This window comes from Neovison vison, chromosome 2, assembly GCF_020171115.1.
Source record: "Neovison vison isolate M4711 chromosome 2, ASM_NN_V1, whole genome shotgun sequence".
NCBI classification, from domain to species: domain Eukaryota; kingdom Metazoa; phylum Chordata; class Mammalia; order Carnivora; family Mustelidae; genus Neogale; species Neogale vison.
Window position 1 is genome coordinate 11,748,355 of NC_058092.1, and position 17,696 is coordinate 11,766,050.

Here is a 17,696-nt window from a genome sequence, read left to right on the forward strand (position 1 = left end):
TGAATTTCTCACAACTCCTGCACTTTACCAACCTTGACCACCCACAGTCTTACCTGCCTCAGTTAATGGCAACGCCATTCCTTCAAATGCCCAGGCTAAAAATCATTAGAGCCATCCTTGATGCCTCTGTCATACCTTCACATTCAAATCCTGTTGGCTGTGTCCAATCCATTCAGTTCTTAACTTCCTGACAACACCCTAGTCCGTATCACCGTCATTTCTCGCCTAGATTATTGCTACCACTTCTTAGCTGGCCTCCTCACTGCCCCACTTGTCCTCTTACACAGGCTTCTCAGAACCCCAAACAACCAGTCACTTCACTCAAAAAAATGTGAAAACCTCCCTACAGCAGCCAAGAAGCCGTGCATGTAGGACACATTCCGCTCCGTTATTTGCCCGACCCCTCTGCTAGGAGAGTCTCCTTTCTTTACCCGGTGCTAGTCACACTGATTTCTCATTATCCATGGACTACCGCAAGCAGATTCCCACCTCTGGACCTTTGCATTGCTTCTCCTCTCGGTTTGTAATGTTGTTTCCTTAGATATCCACTCACTTCGCTTCTTTTACCCATTCAAGTCTTCGTTTCAATGTTGCCTCCTCCATGAGGTCTACCCTGGGCACTCCAGCTGTAATAGTTCCCCTATCCCTGACCCCCTTAACATGCGATCATTTTCCTTCAGTAGCTTAATCATCTTCCAACATACTGTATTACATAGTCATATATTTATTATTTTTATTTATTTATTTATTTTTATTTATTTAAATGGGACCCAGGCTTGGGGATCTTTTTCTTTTTAAGATTTTATCTATTTATTTGACAGACAGAGATCACAGATAGGCAGAGAGGCAGGCAGAGAGAGAGAAGGAAGCAGGCTCCCCACTGAGCAGAGATCCGAATGTGGGGCTCAATCCCAGGACCCTGGGATCACGACCCGAGCCGAAGGCAGAGGATTTAACCCACTGAGCCACCCAGGCACCCCTATTTATTATTTTTTAAAAAGATTTTCTTTATTTGAGAGAGAGTGAGAGCATGCAACCATAAGCGGGGGAAGTGGCAGTGGGAGAGGCACAAGCAGCCTCCCTGCTGAGCACAGAGCCTGACAAAGGGCTCAATCCCAGGATCCCAAGATCATGACCTGAACCAAAGTCAGACACTCAACCGACTGAGCCACCCAGGTACCCAACATTATTTGTCCTTTTATTTTATTTTTTTGGGCAGACAGAGATCACAAGTAGGCAGAGAGGCAGGCGGCGGGGGCGGGGGAAGCAGGCTGAGCAGAGAGCCCAATGTGGGGCTCAATCCCAGGACCCTGGGATCATGACCAGAGCCGAAGGCAGAGGCTTTAACCCACTGAGCCACCCAGGTGTCCCTATTTGTCCTTTAAAATATCTGTCTTCTCTCATTTGGATTTGATCTCTATTAAGAGTTGGATTTTTGTCTGTTTTATTCATTCCTGTATCCCCAGCATCTGAAATAATACCAGACACAAGGTAGTAAATTTATAAATATTTGCTGCCAGAACAAATGAATGCTGAGAGTAGAATTAACCAAATAAAAGGAAGGGCTATGACATCATTTAAGGGAAGGCAACCCCTCTATTTTAAATGTCAAAATCTCACAACAACTAATTATGGGATACCACCACTTAAAAGTATAAAGAAATGAAAACTTAAACTTCTTCCAAATATTTATTTTTATTTTTAAAGACTTTATTTGACAGAGAGATAGAGATAACAAGTAGACAGAGGCAGGCAGAGGGAGAGGAGGAAGCAGGCTCCCCGCTGAGCAGAGAGCCCGATGTGGGGCTTGATCCCAGGACCCTAAGACCATGACCTGAGCCAAAGGCAGAGGCCCAACCCACTGCGCCAGGCACCCCTCTTCCAAACATTTTCCATTTTAGCAAACAGGTCCACTGTCTACCTAGCTGCCAAACCTGAAACCTAAATCAGCCTTGACTAACCCTCTCACCCTCCCACAGTCAAACTATCAAGAAGTCCTATCGATTCTATCATAAAATTTTAGCTCAAATTCATCCGTTAGCCTTTTTCTCTACTACTAGAACTCTAGTCCAAGTCATCACCTCCTCTCATTCATACCACTGTGATGGCCTCTTGGCCGGTCCTGTTTTATTCTCATGGCTTCAATCTATTTCCTAAACAGCAGCGAAAGTGTTCTATAAAATATAAATTGGATCCATAATATCCCTCTGCTTAAAATTTCAAAATCCTCCAGACCTTGAATGAACTGGCTCCTGTCTACATGTCAACTCCATCTCTGCCACTCTACTCCTTGCTCATCATGCTACATCCGCAGAGGTCTGCCTTCAGGTCTTCCAATACATTCCATTCTTTGCTGTCCCGGGGTCTTTGCCCGTGCTGGCCTCACTCGCTCCACTCTTTATCCTTCATATCAGCAAAGAATGTTGCCTCCTGTTTAAAGTAGCTCTTCCCCTCTTATTCTATCTCATTCCCTGCTCTCTTCATACTTTCTATTTGTTTTCGTTTCTCCCCTAATACAATTAGCAATAATCGCGCCTCGGATAAACCTCATTGGCTACGATACTGCCACTGCGCAAAGCTTCGTTTCTCCCCCAATACAATATAAGCTTCATGAGAGGAGGGGCCGCAGCAACAGCTGTAAGGGGAGAAGGAGGTACTTCACCGGAAATGTCTGAGAAGTACTGGCTGTAGGCAGGTCTCGCTCAGCTCTTTTCTACCTTTCTTTTTTTTTTTTTTTTTTAAGATTTTATTTATTTATTTGAGAGAGAGAGAGAGAGAGCAGGGAGGCAAGGGAAAAGCAGTACCCCACTGGTCAGGGAGCCTGACATGGGGCTTGATCCCAGGACCCTGGGCCTGAGCCAAAGGCAGATATGCTTAACTGACTGGGCTACCCGGCGCCCCTATTTGTTTGTTTTTGTTTGTTTTGTTTTTCAGTAGGCTCCACACCCAATGTTGGGCTAGAACTCACGACCCTGGGATCAAGAGTCACATGTTCTACCAACTGAGCCAGCCAGGCCTCCCGAAGTTTCTTAGCCGTGTGAGTTGTCATTCTAACACCGGTTACGACCACACTCCCTCAAGATGGAGCACTTCTACCATTTCAAAAGGAACTAATAATAAGGACTCAGGGGCAAGTCACATTAATTCTAATGGCTACGGCCTGAATTGTATCCTGTCAAAATTCGTATGTTGAAGCCCTAACACCAGTGTAGTGGCCTTTGGAGAAAGAACCTTTGGGAAATAACCAGGTTTAATGAAGTTATGAGGTTGAGGCCTTTATAATGGGACTAAAGCTCTTACAAAGAGGATGAGGCACCAGAACACAATCTCCGCCAGGTGAGGACAGAGCAAGAAGGCAGTCTGAAAGCCAGAAAGACGGCCCTCACCAGCACCCTGACCTTGGACTCCCAGTCTCTGGAACTATGAGAGAGAAAGTTGTGTTGTTTATGCCCCTAGTCTATGGTATGTTGCTATGGCAGCCTGAGCAGGTTACTGCTCACGTCACCAAAAATGAGAAGGCCCCAGTCTCATCTGCAGGATCAACAAATGAACAAGGAAAAAGACGCCTGATGCAGGAGCGCTCTCTGGAAAGACTCTGCTCCAAGATGAGACCGCCCCCTCCTGCTCATGGGATGCTCTTCTCCGCACCACTACACGCGCAGAGACTGAACCCTGATCAGGCTGGTGCTTTGAATACTCGATGCTTACCAATGCTCACACGTGAGAAGACTTCACAGCTGACACCGAAGGGTGGCACGCACCCTCCCTTTAGCCAACTTCCAACCTACCCACCCCCGTGCACTAAAATGGGTGAGTCAGGCACACCAAGGCATATATCAACAACTGTGTTTTGTTCAGAAAGACTCACTGATGTTTCAGTTAGGAAGTAATTTGGTTGGAACTCATGACAGCAGGCAGAAACATTTCCTCAGGCAACCTTCCCATGGGATTTCTGCCTGAAGGAAAATCTCACAGGATTCTTTAAAAACTATTGCTTGCTTGTTTATTTAAAAAGTAGACATTTCAAATAGCTGTTTTTCCCCCCTTTAAAACTAGGCTTTAATTGTAGATTAGAGTGAAGTGGCTAGCAGATTCTTTGAGACACTTTGTTAGGAAATCAAACCTTCAGGAGTTTCTGTGTTTTATAAAAGGAAAGAGTCGAACATTGTATTTTTATTTTTTTGAAAGATTTTTATTTGATAGCGAGCACATGCACAAGAGTGGGGAGAGGGGATGGGGGAGACAGAATCTCAAGCAGACTCCCCCCCCACTGAGCATGGAGCCCAATATGGGGCTCAATCTCACGACCCTGAGATCATGATCTGAGCCAAAACCAGGTGCCAGATGCTCAACCAACAGAGCCACCCAGGCGCCCCTAACACTGTTTTTTTTTTTTTTTTTAAGATTCTATTTATTTATTTGACAGACAGAGATTACAAGTAGGCAAGAGAGACAGGCAGGAAGAGAGAGGAGGAAGCAGGCTCTCTATGGAGCAGAGAGCCCGATGTGGGGCTCAATCCCAGGACCCTGGCTTTAACCCACTCAGCCACGCAGGTGCCCCTAACATTGTATTTTTAAAGTCAGTTATTTTTAAAGTCAGTTATTTCTCTGATACTTCTACCTTGGGGATTTCAAAACATAGCCTTAGTGGTTTTTTGTTTTTTTTTTTTTTTGCCTTAGTGGTTTTAATAAAGTCCCATGTCTACCTTACAGGGAGAAATAAGGGAAACTAAGCACAGCAGTTAGCAATAGGCTATGAAAGTCCCACAGTCCAGAGCTCCATATCAAATCATCAGAGGTATAAAGCTTGGTTACAAGACAGAGAAAGATGATATTGGTATTTTGTGATTAGAATAATCAAAGCTGCTCTGAGGGTGCCTGGGTGGCTCAGTGGGTTAGGCCGCTGCCTTCGGCTCAGGTCATGATCTCGGGGTCCTGGGATCGAGTCCCACATCGGGCTTTCCGCTCAGCGGGGAGCCTGCTTCCCTCTCTCTCTCTCTGCCTGCCTCTCTACTTGTGATCTCTGTCAAATATACAAATAAAATCTTTAAATTAAAAAAAAAAAAAAGCTGCTCTGAAATGGGACCTAGACACCAAGTATAGTAGCAACAGGATGCTTGAGCTGAAGAGATCTGCCAAATTTCTGAATCTGTGATTCTAAATATTAATATTGCACGAAGTGCAACAGGGGACAGAGGGCTAGAAAAGGAAACCCTCACACAATCCTGAGGGCCCTAAAATAGTACAAACTTTCAAAATTTTTAAAAGATTAACACCTAGTCATCTTTCTAATGATTTTAATAGAGAATTTCACCTATATGCATGCCAGCCCCACTCGTGAATGAATACCCGCCGTCAGTAGGCTCCTGCCTCCTATGTTTGCCTACTGCAGGGGAAGGAACAGGAACTTACAGCTTTGGGGGAGCAAAATGTAGCCTCATCTCAAAAAGGTTTTAAGTCTCTGGCCTAGACATTCATAGCAGTCATCACAGAAAAAAAGGGAAGCATAAACCAGCCTTCCCAACCCTCTATAAAACAGAATCGCCTAGTCCTAATCCGTATTCATCCCAGAAAGATGCAGTTGCCCGTACAATGATACATGGTGAACTGGCTGTTTTGCCAGGAAATGAAACTCAGGTCTCTTCACTCTTAGCTCAGGGCACTTTTTACTACACCAAGTCACTTCCCATCTAATAATCAAAGCAGTAAATCAAGACCTAAATAAGAATCTGCTCAAGGAAAACCTCAGTCTCTTTAGTCCGAGAGTGAATTCCGACCTTGAAAAGCCAAATGAGTGTCCGGGGAAAGCTTGCCAATGAATCTCGTAGCGTGCTTGATGCTTCGTGGACTCTATTTCTCCATCACCCCAGCTCCTTCAATCTTGCGGCTATGTCTTTTCAAACTGTCCTGCCTCAAGCGTGCAAAAACAAGTCCCCCACCCGCCTCAAGAAAGGTGAGGTCAAAAAGGAAAAAAACCAGTTGCTTTTTGCTAGAACCGTGGCACAGTGGGGCTGTGCAGGAATGCACCTACTCAAGAATCTTCCCACACTCCTGGGTTGTTGAGAGAAACCAGCAGAGGCATGTTCCATACACTCCCCAAATATCTGAGCTGGCGACAACAAAAGATACTCATTCAGAGCTCTCAGCCCTGGGACAACAGCTTCTGTCAGTCAGCTATAGTTCTCACGATGCTGTGTGTCTGCTCTTACTTCAACTTCATACCAAAAAGCATATCACACCAGTGCAAGCACTTGAGAAAACCACACAAACGAATTCACACAGTGGCCCAGCAATCCTGGCAGCGCACCAGTACTCAGGATAAAGCTTTTTAAAAAATTTTTATTTCAAAGACCTTATACAAACACATTACTTTTGGCATTTACACAGCAGATCTGACAAAGGACCTGGGGCCCCAGCACCAGAGACCAACACCAAAACAGCCAGAAAGAATTACCATGCACAGGGAGTTACCTGGTAAGAGGACAAAGATCCGCATTTTCTTTCTTACCTGAAGCCAAAGGTCGGATCCACTCTTTGCTATTTAGGTCAAGTCTCCAGAGGTCATTGAAGGCAGCATTGCAGCTGCTCTGGGTACAGCCCCCGAACACATACATAGACTGGTTAGCATCGTAATAGCATGCACCTAGAAAGCAAACAATAAGATGTTTAACTCTGAAGCCCTTCTAACACTGTAATTATAGCCCATATCATTCAAAGATCAATTATCTCACATGTTCTGCAACTCTTTGACAAGTGCCATCTTTATATAACCAGCCTCTTGTCTTCAGATTGGTTAAATTCATATTACTCTTTTTTTTTTCTTTAAAGGTTGTATTTATTCATTTGACAGAGAGAGAAAGCGTGTGAACAACCAGGGGGTAGAGGGAGAGGGAGAAGCAGGCTCTCTACTGAGCAGGGAGCCCGATGGGGGCTCCAGGACCCCAGGATCATGACCTGAGCCAAAGGCAGAAGCTTAACCAACTGAGCCACCCAGGCACCCCTCACATTATTACTCTTTAAAATAAGGCCCAGAGAGGGGCACCTGGCTGACTCAGTCAGAGAAGCACACAACTCTTGATCTCAGGGTCATGAGTTTGGGCCCCACGCTGGGTGTAGAGATTATAAAAAATAATAAATTTTAAAAATATGTGTGTGTGTGTGTGTGTGTGTGTGTGTGTGTAAAATAAAACAAGGCCCAGAGAATGGCTATGGAAATGTGATTTCTGAGCACACTACACAAACTGACAATGTTGTCATTAAATAAGAGTATCATTTCAGCAAGAGCACACAAGAATTCAGATTAAGAGTGCTCAATGAGTAAAATTTCAGTACAGCTGCATATTTAATCTAAAGCTACATCATTATGCTCTAGGGCTAGGCAGAGGCGGAGGCAGAGATTCTATCAAGAAGTAACGTCCCCCCCACTACCAAGAAGTAAAATCCTATGAAAGTCCACTGCCCATACTTCAGATTGTTAAGAACTGCAAGTAACAAAGGACAGAGTTTAGCTGACCTCAGACAAAAAGCGTAACTGCCAGAGCCACATTTCCATGTCCACTAATGGAGCTGAACTTCAGCATCTTGGTCTTCTCCTATCTGTCTTTAACTAGCCACTCCAACAAACATGAAAGAAATTTTTAACTGAACCAACTGGTGCCAGGCACGAAAGAACATTCTTTTCCTCCTGGTAACCCATACTTACAGAACAGAAATTAGCAATGTCCTATGGTTTCTGAACCTTAATTTGTGTCCACTGTAAGAATCTTTAATAAGACAAATCCATAACTAAGAGAGTCAAGGGCTCATTTACATTTCACCGTTCTTCAAAGACCAATTCTTGGCAGCTGTTTCCTTCATATAGAAAAGAGCACAGTGCCTTTATTTTTCAAAGAGCTAGCCCACATTCTTCTTCTTCTCTATTTGGATTGAAACCTCAGCCAACAGCTGGCCCCCATGAGCTCCTTGCCACATGTATTTTAATCCCATACTAAAATAAGGCAATCGGCATTTTCCTGCTTCTCTTTGAGCAAACAAAGGTTTCTGGAAGAGGAAGGCACAGCCCAAACTCTGCAAACCTAGCAGGCCTGAAACGACAAGTTTCACACACACTGTATTCTCAATGCCTATCAGTTATTATCAACGAAGCTTGGAGAGGAAGGGAGTCAGTTCAGGCAGCTATGTTTAGAACTCAGATATAATGGAATGAGAAAATAGCCATCAATAATACACTCAAAAATTTTAAGCATCCTACTAAACTTTTGTTTATTGTCTATTTTTATTTAAGACACCTACATGTTGGTATGGGTGGGGGTGGGGAGACCCAACGAGTTCAATGGGCCTTTTAGAAAAAATTAAGAATTTAAGCAAATACCAGTGCTCAAGTAGTCATTTCCCTTTTACCAGCATTCTCCACCCAAACAGCACATTTTCTTTTAGAACATCCAGACCACTGGAATGTGCAATACAAAAGTTATAGTTCACAGTATAGTATGAATATTCTGCTAAGAAGTAACATTAAGAATGTTTATTCTAATTGCTAAATCTCTTCAAATTTTCTAAAATGGTTTGATTGCTCCATGAATAACTATTCCAAGACATCTATTTCCAGTTGATATCTAATAATCCCTACTCAAAGGCAAGTCAAATATTCACATGAACACACAGCAAGCAGTTCTTCAGCACCCAGCAATATTGCCTACTGCAGTATAATCCTCTCCAGTGCAAGGTCTTCCAGTTGTTTTGTATTTCCCATGATGCCTGGGAGTCACTCAAGAAATTTCACTGAACTCCAACCTTTGCACATTCAGATGTTAAATTCTCTTTTGTTTTCCACTTGTTTCCAGGGAAAGGTCCTGAGGCATTTATCCCATGCTTAAAGAGCTTTGCTGTCAAGTGTCTCACATCTACAAGCTAGGACATATTTGATAAGTAATTACGTAACTATGGAACAAGCAAGGCTGCTTATCCAGTCTGGGCCTGCTAGCTACTGCACGGGCATTACTAGCATGGGTAGGAAATGACCCGACCCTATGTGCAGCCTAAACTTAAACACTAAAAGTATGAGGCTAGGGACTCTAAGAGATCCCTCCATCAATCTGAAAAGGACATTCTCTGTTAGTCAAGACTTCATGATTAGTCATGCGCACAATCGCCAAATAGCTAGGATGAGACACTTAATTTCACAGAATTCAATAGATTTCAACTCTGAACGAAAAGTCACAAAAGGTGCATGGATGTCTAAGACCTGGAACCTGCTTATCCTCCAGGAGTCTACCACCTGTGGAGCAGACACCTTCAACACCCCATCACTATGCAGTTTAACTCAATGAGCCACGCAGGTGCCCCTCACTCTGCAGTTTAAAGCAAGCATTTCCTTGATTAAATTTCCCAGAAATGCTGTGGCATAAACAGAATTTGTTATATACACTTTACAGATGAGAAAACTGTGAGTTAGAAGAACTAAGGAGGGGCGCCTGGCTGGCTCAGTCAGGGGGGTGTATGACTCTTGATCATGACTTTGAGCCCTATGTTGGGGTGTAGAAATTACTTAAAAATAAAGAAAATTGGGGGCACCTGGGTGGCTCAGTCAGTTAAGCAGCTGCCTCTAGCTCAGGTCATGATCCCAGAGTCCTGGGATTGAGTCCTGCATTGGGCTCCCTGCTCTGCGGGGAGTCTGCTTCTCCCCCTGCCCCTTCTCCCCCCAGCCCCTGCTGCTACACGCTCTCTCTCTCACAAATAAATTCTTAAAAAATTTAAAAAATAAAAATAAAATAAATTTTAAAAATTTGTTAAAGGGGTGCCTGGGTGGCTCAGTTGGTCAAGCCTCTGTCTTCTGCTCAGGTCATGATCCCAGGGTCCTGGGATAAAGTCCCACATCATCCTCTCTGCTCAGCAGGGAACCCGCTTCTCCCTCTGCTTACAGCTCTGCTCGCTTGTGCTCCCTCCCTCTCTCTGTGTCAAATAAATAAAATCTTTTTTTAAAAATTTGCTAAATAAAAATTTAAAAAATAAGAGTCAAGGGACTTGCTTCTCAAGTTTAAAGTTCTTCTATCAGGGGTGCCTGGGTGGCTCAATCATTGGGCATCTGCCTTTGGCTTGGGTCACGGTCCCAGGGTCCTGGGACTGGTCCCACATCGGGCTCTCTGCTTGGTGGGAGGCCTGCTTCTCCCTCTCCCACTTATGTCCCCCCTGCTTGTGCTCTCTGTCGCTGTCTCTTTCTGTCAAATAAATAAAATCTTTAAAAAAAAAAAAAGTTCTTCTTTCGTATACAGCCTCTCTGACAATTATGGGGACAGATAGATGGTAATAAACAGTACAAGGAAGGAAGGCAGAGTGTTTTAGGGGTGTACAAGTAGATGAAGAAAAGAGCTTAATCTCCATGCAGGAAATATGAGAGGAGTTTATGAAGAACGTGGCTTTTGGCTTTATCTCTGAGAACATTTTCAGGCCATTAACAAGGGACAAACAAGTCCAGGGATGAAAAAGGAATAGGAGGGAGAGGGAGAAGGCAATTGGGGCATCCAAACAAGGCCATGATGTAGGAATTTTTTTTTTTTTTTAAGATTTTATTTATTTGACACAGAAAGAGAGAGAACTCTAAGCAGAGAGCCTGATGCAGGGCTCGATCTTAGGACCCTGAGATCATGACCTGAGCCAAAGGCAGAGGCTTAACTTTCTGAGCCACCTATCAGGCACCCCTGACATAGGAAATTTAAGACATAATAAGGAGCCTCGTGTGAGTGGAGCCTAGCTGCGTGAGGATGTGGCAGAGATTCAGGCTGAAAGAGTATACTAGGGCCCTGAAAGTCCAGGGGAGTGGAAACTTCTGCATGCAGTGTAGAAAGGCTGAGTTTTCTCGGCAGAGGAAAGGTTTCAGACTTGCAGCGGATCCGGACAGGGGCTCCTGTCATTTTAGGCAGGTCCATTCTCTTTGTGTAAGAGCATCCCATTCACCACAGGACAGACAGCATCCTGGTCCTTGCTACTAAATGCATGCACTGCTCTCCAGTCAAGCCAATGAGCAATGAATGACCTTACATATTTCCAAATGCCCTAGGAGGTGGCACTGTCCCCAGTTTCAGAGATGGGTGCCAGAAGTGTCTAGTGCAGTTTTAGATGAAGTGAGAGAAAAAGACCATTTAGAAAAGATTTAGGAAAGATGGAATGATTAGCTCATAAAAGTGAGTAATGGGAAAAATAAGAAAAGATATAAGAGAGATTGCAGAAGTGGATGGAATCAGTAAGATTTGACTTTTGTTGCGGAAGGAAAGAGAAGAAGTGAGGATAAATCCAAGAATTCAAGTGTGTAACCAACAGAATGATAATGCCATTAACTAAACTATGGAGAGCAGAACATCTGGGGGAACTCCTAAGGGCAACGAGTAGCTGGCAAGATAGGAAACATCTGTGTATCTCTGTGGCAATATGAGCAAAGACCTGGAAATGCAGACCTTGAGCTCAACATGAGTCAAGAATAAGAAATAAAATTGGGCTCCGGGGAGAAACACAAAGTAGGAAGAGGAAGAAGCTAAGGAAAGACCCTGAAGGGATTCCTGGTTTTTAACCTATTCTGAAAAATGCCGACTTCCCATGTAACAGTCGTCTTCAGTCTGCCAGTTAGCACGCAGAGAGAAAGGGAACAATGAGAGATGCGCTCAGAGGAAATGAGACACAGCCCCTTTTTAAAAAAATCTATGGCACATTTTCTTGGCTTTCAAGTGAAGATATGAAAAAATTTTAAAGTTAAAAACCTATATCTAAACCCACCAACCTCTGAATTTCTGTGAGCTTACTCACTGCACTTTTCCTTTCCATTTCCCCTTCAAATAACTATCTCTATTTTGTGATGATACTCTTTCCAAAGCTGTGAACAGAAAAATATTTCTTTCTTCTCTCACTAGAAAGCTGAACTATTGCTGTGATAATTATTCACCCCTGAATACTAGCCAGTCTGGTTTCTACTTTACCCACCCAGATTTGCTCCATTTCCCTCACCTAGGGTTCTAAAACTACTTGTTTCAAAAAATCATCTGAAAAGTCTTTAGAAACCTTGTCTCCACTTCTTAGTCCAAATATCTGTAGGTAACTGAAGTTAACACCCCCTTGAACAATAAATTAAAAATCCTAACATGGATTCTTCTGTAATTTCATTAAATATTCCTTTCAAGAATTCATTTAGAGTCTATACTCCTGAAAATATTCAAGACCCTTTCAAAATTATGTTTGAGGTAATAAAATTGAGAAGGAGGAAGAGGAGAAGAGCAGGAGGAGGAGGAGGAGGAAATAGTACTAGTAGTACTAGTCGTTGGGTTTGGGGTAATTTTCAGTAGTTGCTGTTAATGGCCCTTTCACTATGTTGACATTTGCACGGATGGTCCAAAAGGAATGCTAGGTAAAACTGCTGTAGCCTGGGAAAGACTCAAGGCAGGGGTATTAAATTAAACAAAACCAGTTCTGACTCCGCAGACCCCTGAAAGGTTCTCACAGATGCCCTCCTCCCTGAGAAGCCCAGGAATCACACTTTGAGATCCACTGTCTTGGGGGTTTACAACAGGACAAGTAAAAATAGCTCAAGAAAACTGAAAACACTGGAATAGTTTGGCCTGTTCCTTTGATCTATTTAGACTCAGTTCAAAGACAATAATAAATTGTAATTATGGACTGAATTCCCTCTGGATATGAGTACCACATACAGTCTGAGGCAGCCAGACTCCAAGATGGCCTCCAACAGTCCTCACTTCCTGGTATTTATTCCGCTGGTCAATCTCTGTGTGACCATAAGAACTGAGCAGAAAAGTCAGTATTCACTTCAGAGATGAGGTTGGAAAAGACCATGGCTTCTGTCTTGATGTCTGTGTCTCTCTCTCAGTTCATTTTGTGGGAAGCCAGCTGCCAAGTAATTAGCAGCTCTACACAGAGGTCCATGTCCCAAAGAACGGAAGCCTCGTGTCTACAGTTACTTGAGTGAACTTGGCAGCGGATCCCTGGGCCCCAGTCAAGCCTTCAGGTGACTACAGCCCTGGCAGACAGACTGACTGCAACCTCATCAGAGACCCTGAGCCAGAAGCTCCCAGCTAAAGCACTCCCAAATTCCCGACCCTCAGGAACTCTGTAAGATAAACGTTGTGGGGCACCTGGGTGGCTCTGTGGGTTAAAGCCTCTGCCTTCGGCTCGGGTCATGGTCCCGGGGTCCTGGGATCGAGCCCCGCATTGGGCTCTCTGCTTGGCAGGAGCCTCCTTCCCTTCCTCTCTCTCTGCCTGCCTCTCTGCCTACCTGAGATCTCCGACTGTCAGATAAATAAATAAAATCTTAAAAAAAAAAAAAGAAAAAGAAATGTTGTTTTAAGCTGCTAAGTTTTGTGGTAATTTTTATGCAACATGAATAACCAATAAACTCTCCTTCTGCTGAAGAGGTCAAAAAATATACACTGATCATGATGAGCACTGAGTGATTTACAGAACTGTGGAATAAATACACTGAACACCTGACACTAAGAAGATTTATCATTTTACTATTTAAATTTGTATTTTATAGTTAATACCCTTTGTGTTCAAAACTTTTTGTGTTACCCCAGTCAAATTCAGTGTTTGCTAAACATATACTATGTTAAAATAAAGAATTATTGCTAAGACTTAGTGCTAAATCCTGGCTACTCCCAAAGTAGGATCTCAGAAATACCCTTTCCTTTGTGCACTCCTTTCCTTTGTTTCCTCTGACTTGACATCAGATGTTCAAGTCTAAGATAATACCTTGACCTCTTTGGAGCAGATACTAGAAAAATCCAAATATAAAATTGTACCAGAGTGTCTATGCTGTATCTAGGCTCACACTCTTCCCTGACTGTAATTATAAAATTAATATAAATCCTCATTTTGAATTCATTTCATTAAAAAGTCAAACAAAATACATGCCTCTGATGTAATTTTTAGAAATATGACTAAAGGCAGGGTGGCCTCTGCGCTCACGGTGAATACTTACTGTGTGAGAACCGCTGAGTGATCGGGGTTCCAGGGTAAGGGTATGTCCGACTCTCCCACTGAATGTGTCCTTCCTGGACAGCCTTTATGAAACCATGGTAACACTGGTGAGCTACACCTAAAGACAAAATAACAAAGGCCTCAGCCTGGATACTTCACTTTTCAATCAAATTATTAAAACTGCATCTACTAACTACCTTATCACTTTTACAAGACTTAAGAATCCGGGATGCCTGGGTGGCTCAGTTGGTTAAGAGGCCGCTTTCAGCTCAGGTTATGATCCCTGGATCAGGGGACCCAGTCCTGCATCGGGCTCCTTGCTCGACAGGGAGCCTGCTTCTCCCTCCGCTTCTGTCTGTCACTCTGCATGCTTGTGCTCTCTCTCTCCCTCTCTGATAAATTAATAAATAAATAAAATATGTAAAAAGACCTAAGTTTTTTTGAGGAACTCTAAATTTCTCTGATTTTTCATTCAAAGAAGGAAAACAAAATTTCAAAACAAGAAAATCTATTCCTTTTACTTTACCAAGGTTCAGGGAGGTTAAGTGTTACTAAGCTCAAGGTTACAAAATTAGCTTGCACTGTAACTCTGCTCCCCTTTATGTCATATGATGAGACAACACATTAAAATAATTGGTAGGGGCATGTGGCTCAGTCAGTAGAACATATGACTCTTGATCTCAGGGTTGTGAGTTTGAGCCTCACACTGGGCATAGAGTTTACTTTAAAAAAATAAATAGGGGTGCCTGGGTGGCTCAATGGGTTAAGTCTCCGCCTTCGGCTCAGGTCATGATCTCAGGGTCCTGGGATCAAGCCCCACACTGGGATCTCTGCTCGGCGTCCCCCCCGCCCCCGCCTGCCTCTCTGCCTATTTGTGATCTCTCTCTGTCGAATAAATAAAATCTTAAAAATAAATAAGTAAGTAAGTAAAAATAAAATAACTGTATTATTTACTCCAAAGCAAAGAGGCTGGGGGAATAGTTTAGTTTTGTGAGAAAGAGAAGAGAGAGAGGAAGAGAAGCAGGCTCCCTGCGAAGCAGAGAGCCCAATGCAGGGCTCGATCCCAGGACCCTGAGATCATGACCTGAGCTGAAGGCAGAGGCTTTACCCCACTGAGCCACCCAGGCACCCCAAGCATATTCCATCTTAAACAAAGAGATAATAATTAGCTTACAGGGAATTATGAAATGATGAATTTACAACTACAGAAAGCTATCTTTAAAACTGAGAGCTTTTACTATAATGGTGGATACATGTCATTATCCAGTTGTTCAAACCCAAAGAATGTGCACCCTAATGTAAACTGTGGACTGTGGGCAATGAGTGGTCCAAGAGGTTCATCAACTGTAAAAAATGTACCACTCTGGTAGGGGATGTTCATAGGGGAGGCTGTGATTTTGGGTATATAGGGAGATATATGGGAAATCCTAAAATTTCAATTCAATTTTGCTGTATACCTAAAATGACTCTAAAATATCCAGTCCATTTTCCTTTTTTTTAAAAGTGAGAGCTTAATGTTTCTGGAACAATCTTTTTTTTTTTTTTTTTTAAATATTTATTTATTTGACAGAGATCACAACTGGACAGAGAGGCAGGCAGGGTGGGGGGGTTGGGAAGCAGGCTCCCTGCTGATCAGAGAGCCTGATTCGGGGCTCAATCCCAGGACCCTGGGATCACGACCTGAGCCGAAGGCAGAGGCTTTAACCCACTGAGCCACCCCGGCGCCCCAACAATCTATCTTTTTAACACATGAAATGATTATCTTATTTCAAAGAGCAACATTCTGAATGAGGAGTATAACAAATTATGTCACACATTTTTTAATTCACGTTACCTTAGTGGATCCTTACGCAGGATCAGAGTACTTACACATGTTTTCCAATGATGATTACTATCCCTTGGCTGAACTCACAACTAAGAATTAAATATTAAGGGATGCCTGGGTGGCTCAGTTGGTTAAATGTCTGTCTTTGGCTCAGGCTCCTTGCCCACTCCCAGCTCATGCTCTCTCTCCCAAATACAGAAATAAAATCTTAAGGAAAAAAAAAGATTTAGGGGCATCTGGGTGGTTCAGTGGGTTAAGCTTCTGCCTTTGGCTCAGGTCATGGTCTCAGGGTCCTGGGATCAAGCCCTGCATTGGGCTCTCTGCTCAGCTGGGAGCCTGCTTCCTCCTCTCTCTTTGTCTGCCTCTCTGCTTACTTGTGATCTCTATCTGTCAAATAAATAAATAAATAAAATCTTTTAAAAATAAAATAAATAAAATTTTAAAAAAATTTAAAAAGGAATTAAATATTAGAAAGACACAGCCATTCAATGTGTGACAGCACTGCCAACTATACATTGATGAAGAAAGTAACACAGATTTATAAATGCTGAAATGAGGTAAGGCAGCAAGGAATAAAAGACAGATACCTAGTGACAGAACAGGACAGGGGGAAACTGTCTTGGCCGTAACTTCCTTCCCCCTGAAGATTTAAGGCTGTGAGTACTAGCTTAGGGCTTTTCTCCCTTAAAAAAAATATATCAAAATAATTGGAATGCCAAAAAAACCCCACAAAAAACCCCTAAGAATAAATTCATGTATTTCATTAGATCACAGTCCCTCGTCCATGATTCTTCCACTTCTATTTTAGAGATGAAACCATATACTCCCACAGGTTAGGCCCCCAGTCTCTCCTGGGGAGTCCATTAAGTCTACAAGTCGAAGCAGGCTGTGCACAACAGTATTACCAGTTGTGAGCAAACGAGCACAGGGCCCACAAGCAGTTACAGCACAGCTGGTCCTCGGTCTTCAGGCTGGATGCTGAGCAACTGACAATGACCCCACGCCTCCTAAGAACCACCCTGATGAAAAGATTTTAAAACTCAGTTTGATGTAAAGGTTTTTCTGTCGTAACTCTGACGGCCTGTTCCCACCAGGAAAGAACAAATTGATACAAGCCTTGCTTTGATCAAAGATTATTTAACTGGCCTGATATCTTAATTTTACAAACAGGCCTTTTCCACTTAAAATGTAATGAAGTCAAGGGGCACCTGGGTGGCATAGTCGGTTGAATCCAACTCTTGGTTTCAGCTCAAGTCATGATCTTGGCATCATGGGTACCAAGCCTTGGATCAGTGGGTTAAGTGCTTGCCTTCAGGGCAGGTCATGATCCCAGGGTTCTGGGATGGAGCCCCAAATCAGGCTCCCAGGCTCACATTCGGCATGGAGTCTGCTTAGGACTCTCTCTGCCCCTTCACTCCTCTCTCCCAAATAAATAAATGAATCTTAAAAAAATAATAATAAAAAAAAAAAAACCAAAAAACTGGGGTGCCCGGGTGGCTCAGTTGGTTAAGCATCTGCCTTTGGCTCAGGTCATGATCCCAGGGTCCTGGGACCAAGTCCCCACATCGGGCTCCCGGGATGCTCAGCCTGCTTCTCCCTCTCCCTCTGCCTGCCACTCCCCCACCTTGTGCCCTCTCCTCTCCTCTCTCTCTCTCTCTCTGAAATAAATAAATCTTAAAAAACAAACAAACAAACAAACAAAAAAACACAACCAACCACCTAATGAAGCCAATTACCTGCTCTCTGTTAATTCAAAATATAGTACACCTAGTAACTACAATGTTTAGCCAAAGTTGAAATCTTGATTAGGAAATGATGGAAAAACAGGAGAAACTCATTTTTAAATGTAAAAGACATGCATAGGGCCCATATTGCTTGAGATAAAATAACAGTA

The 17,696-nt window shown here is 43.2% G+C and overlaps 1 protein-coding gene and 1 pseudogene across 1 annotated transcript in view; both read right to left on the bottom strand.

The window, feature by feature from the left end:
* FBXO42 (F-box protein 42) overlaps positions 1 to 17,696 on the bottom strand; it is a 101,368-nt gene that overhangs the window by 26,269 nt on the left and 57,403 nt on the right. The window contains exons 3-4 of the mRNA XM_044237253.1: positions 13,979 to 14,095; positions 6,509 to 6,643 (exon numbers count right to left, since the gene is read on the bottom strand). Of these exons, the coding sequence (XP_044093188.1) occupies positions 6,509 to 6,643; positions 13,979 to 14,095 (252 nt within the window). The remainder of the gene's footprint in view (positions 1 to 6,508; positions 6,644 to 13,978; positions 14,096 to 17,696) is intronic.
* LOC122901459 lies at positions 2,489 to 2,580 on the bottom strand (annotated as a pseudogene).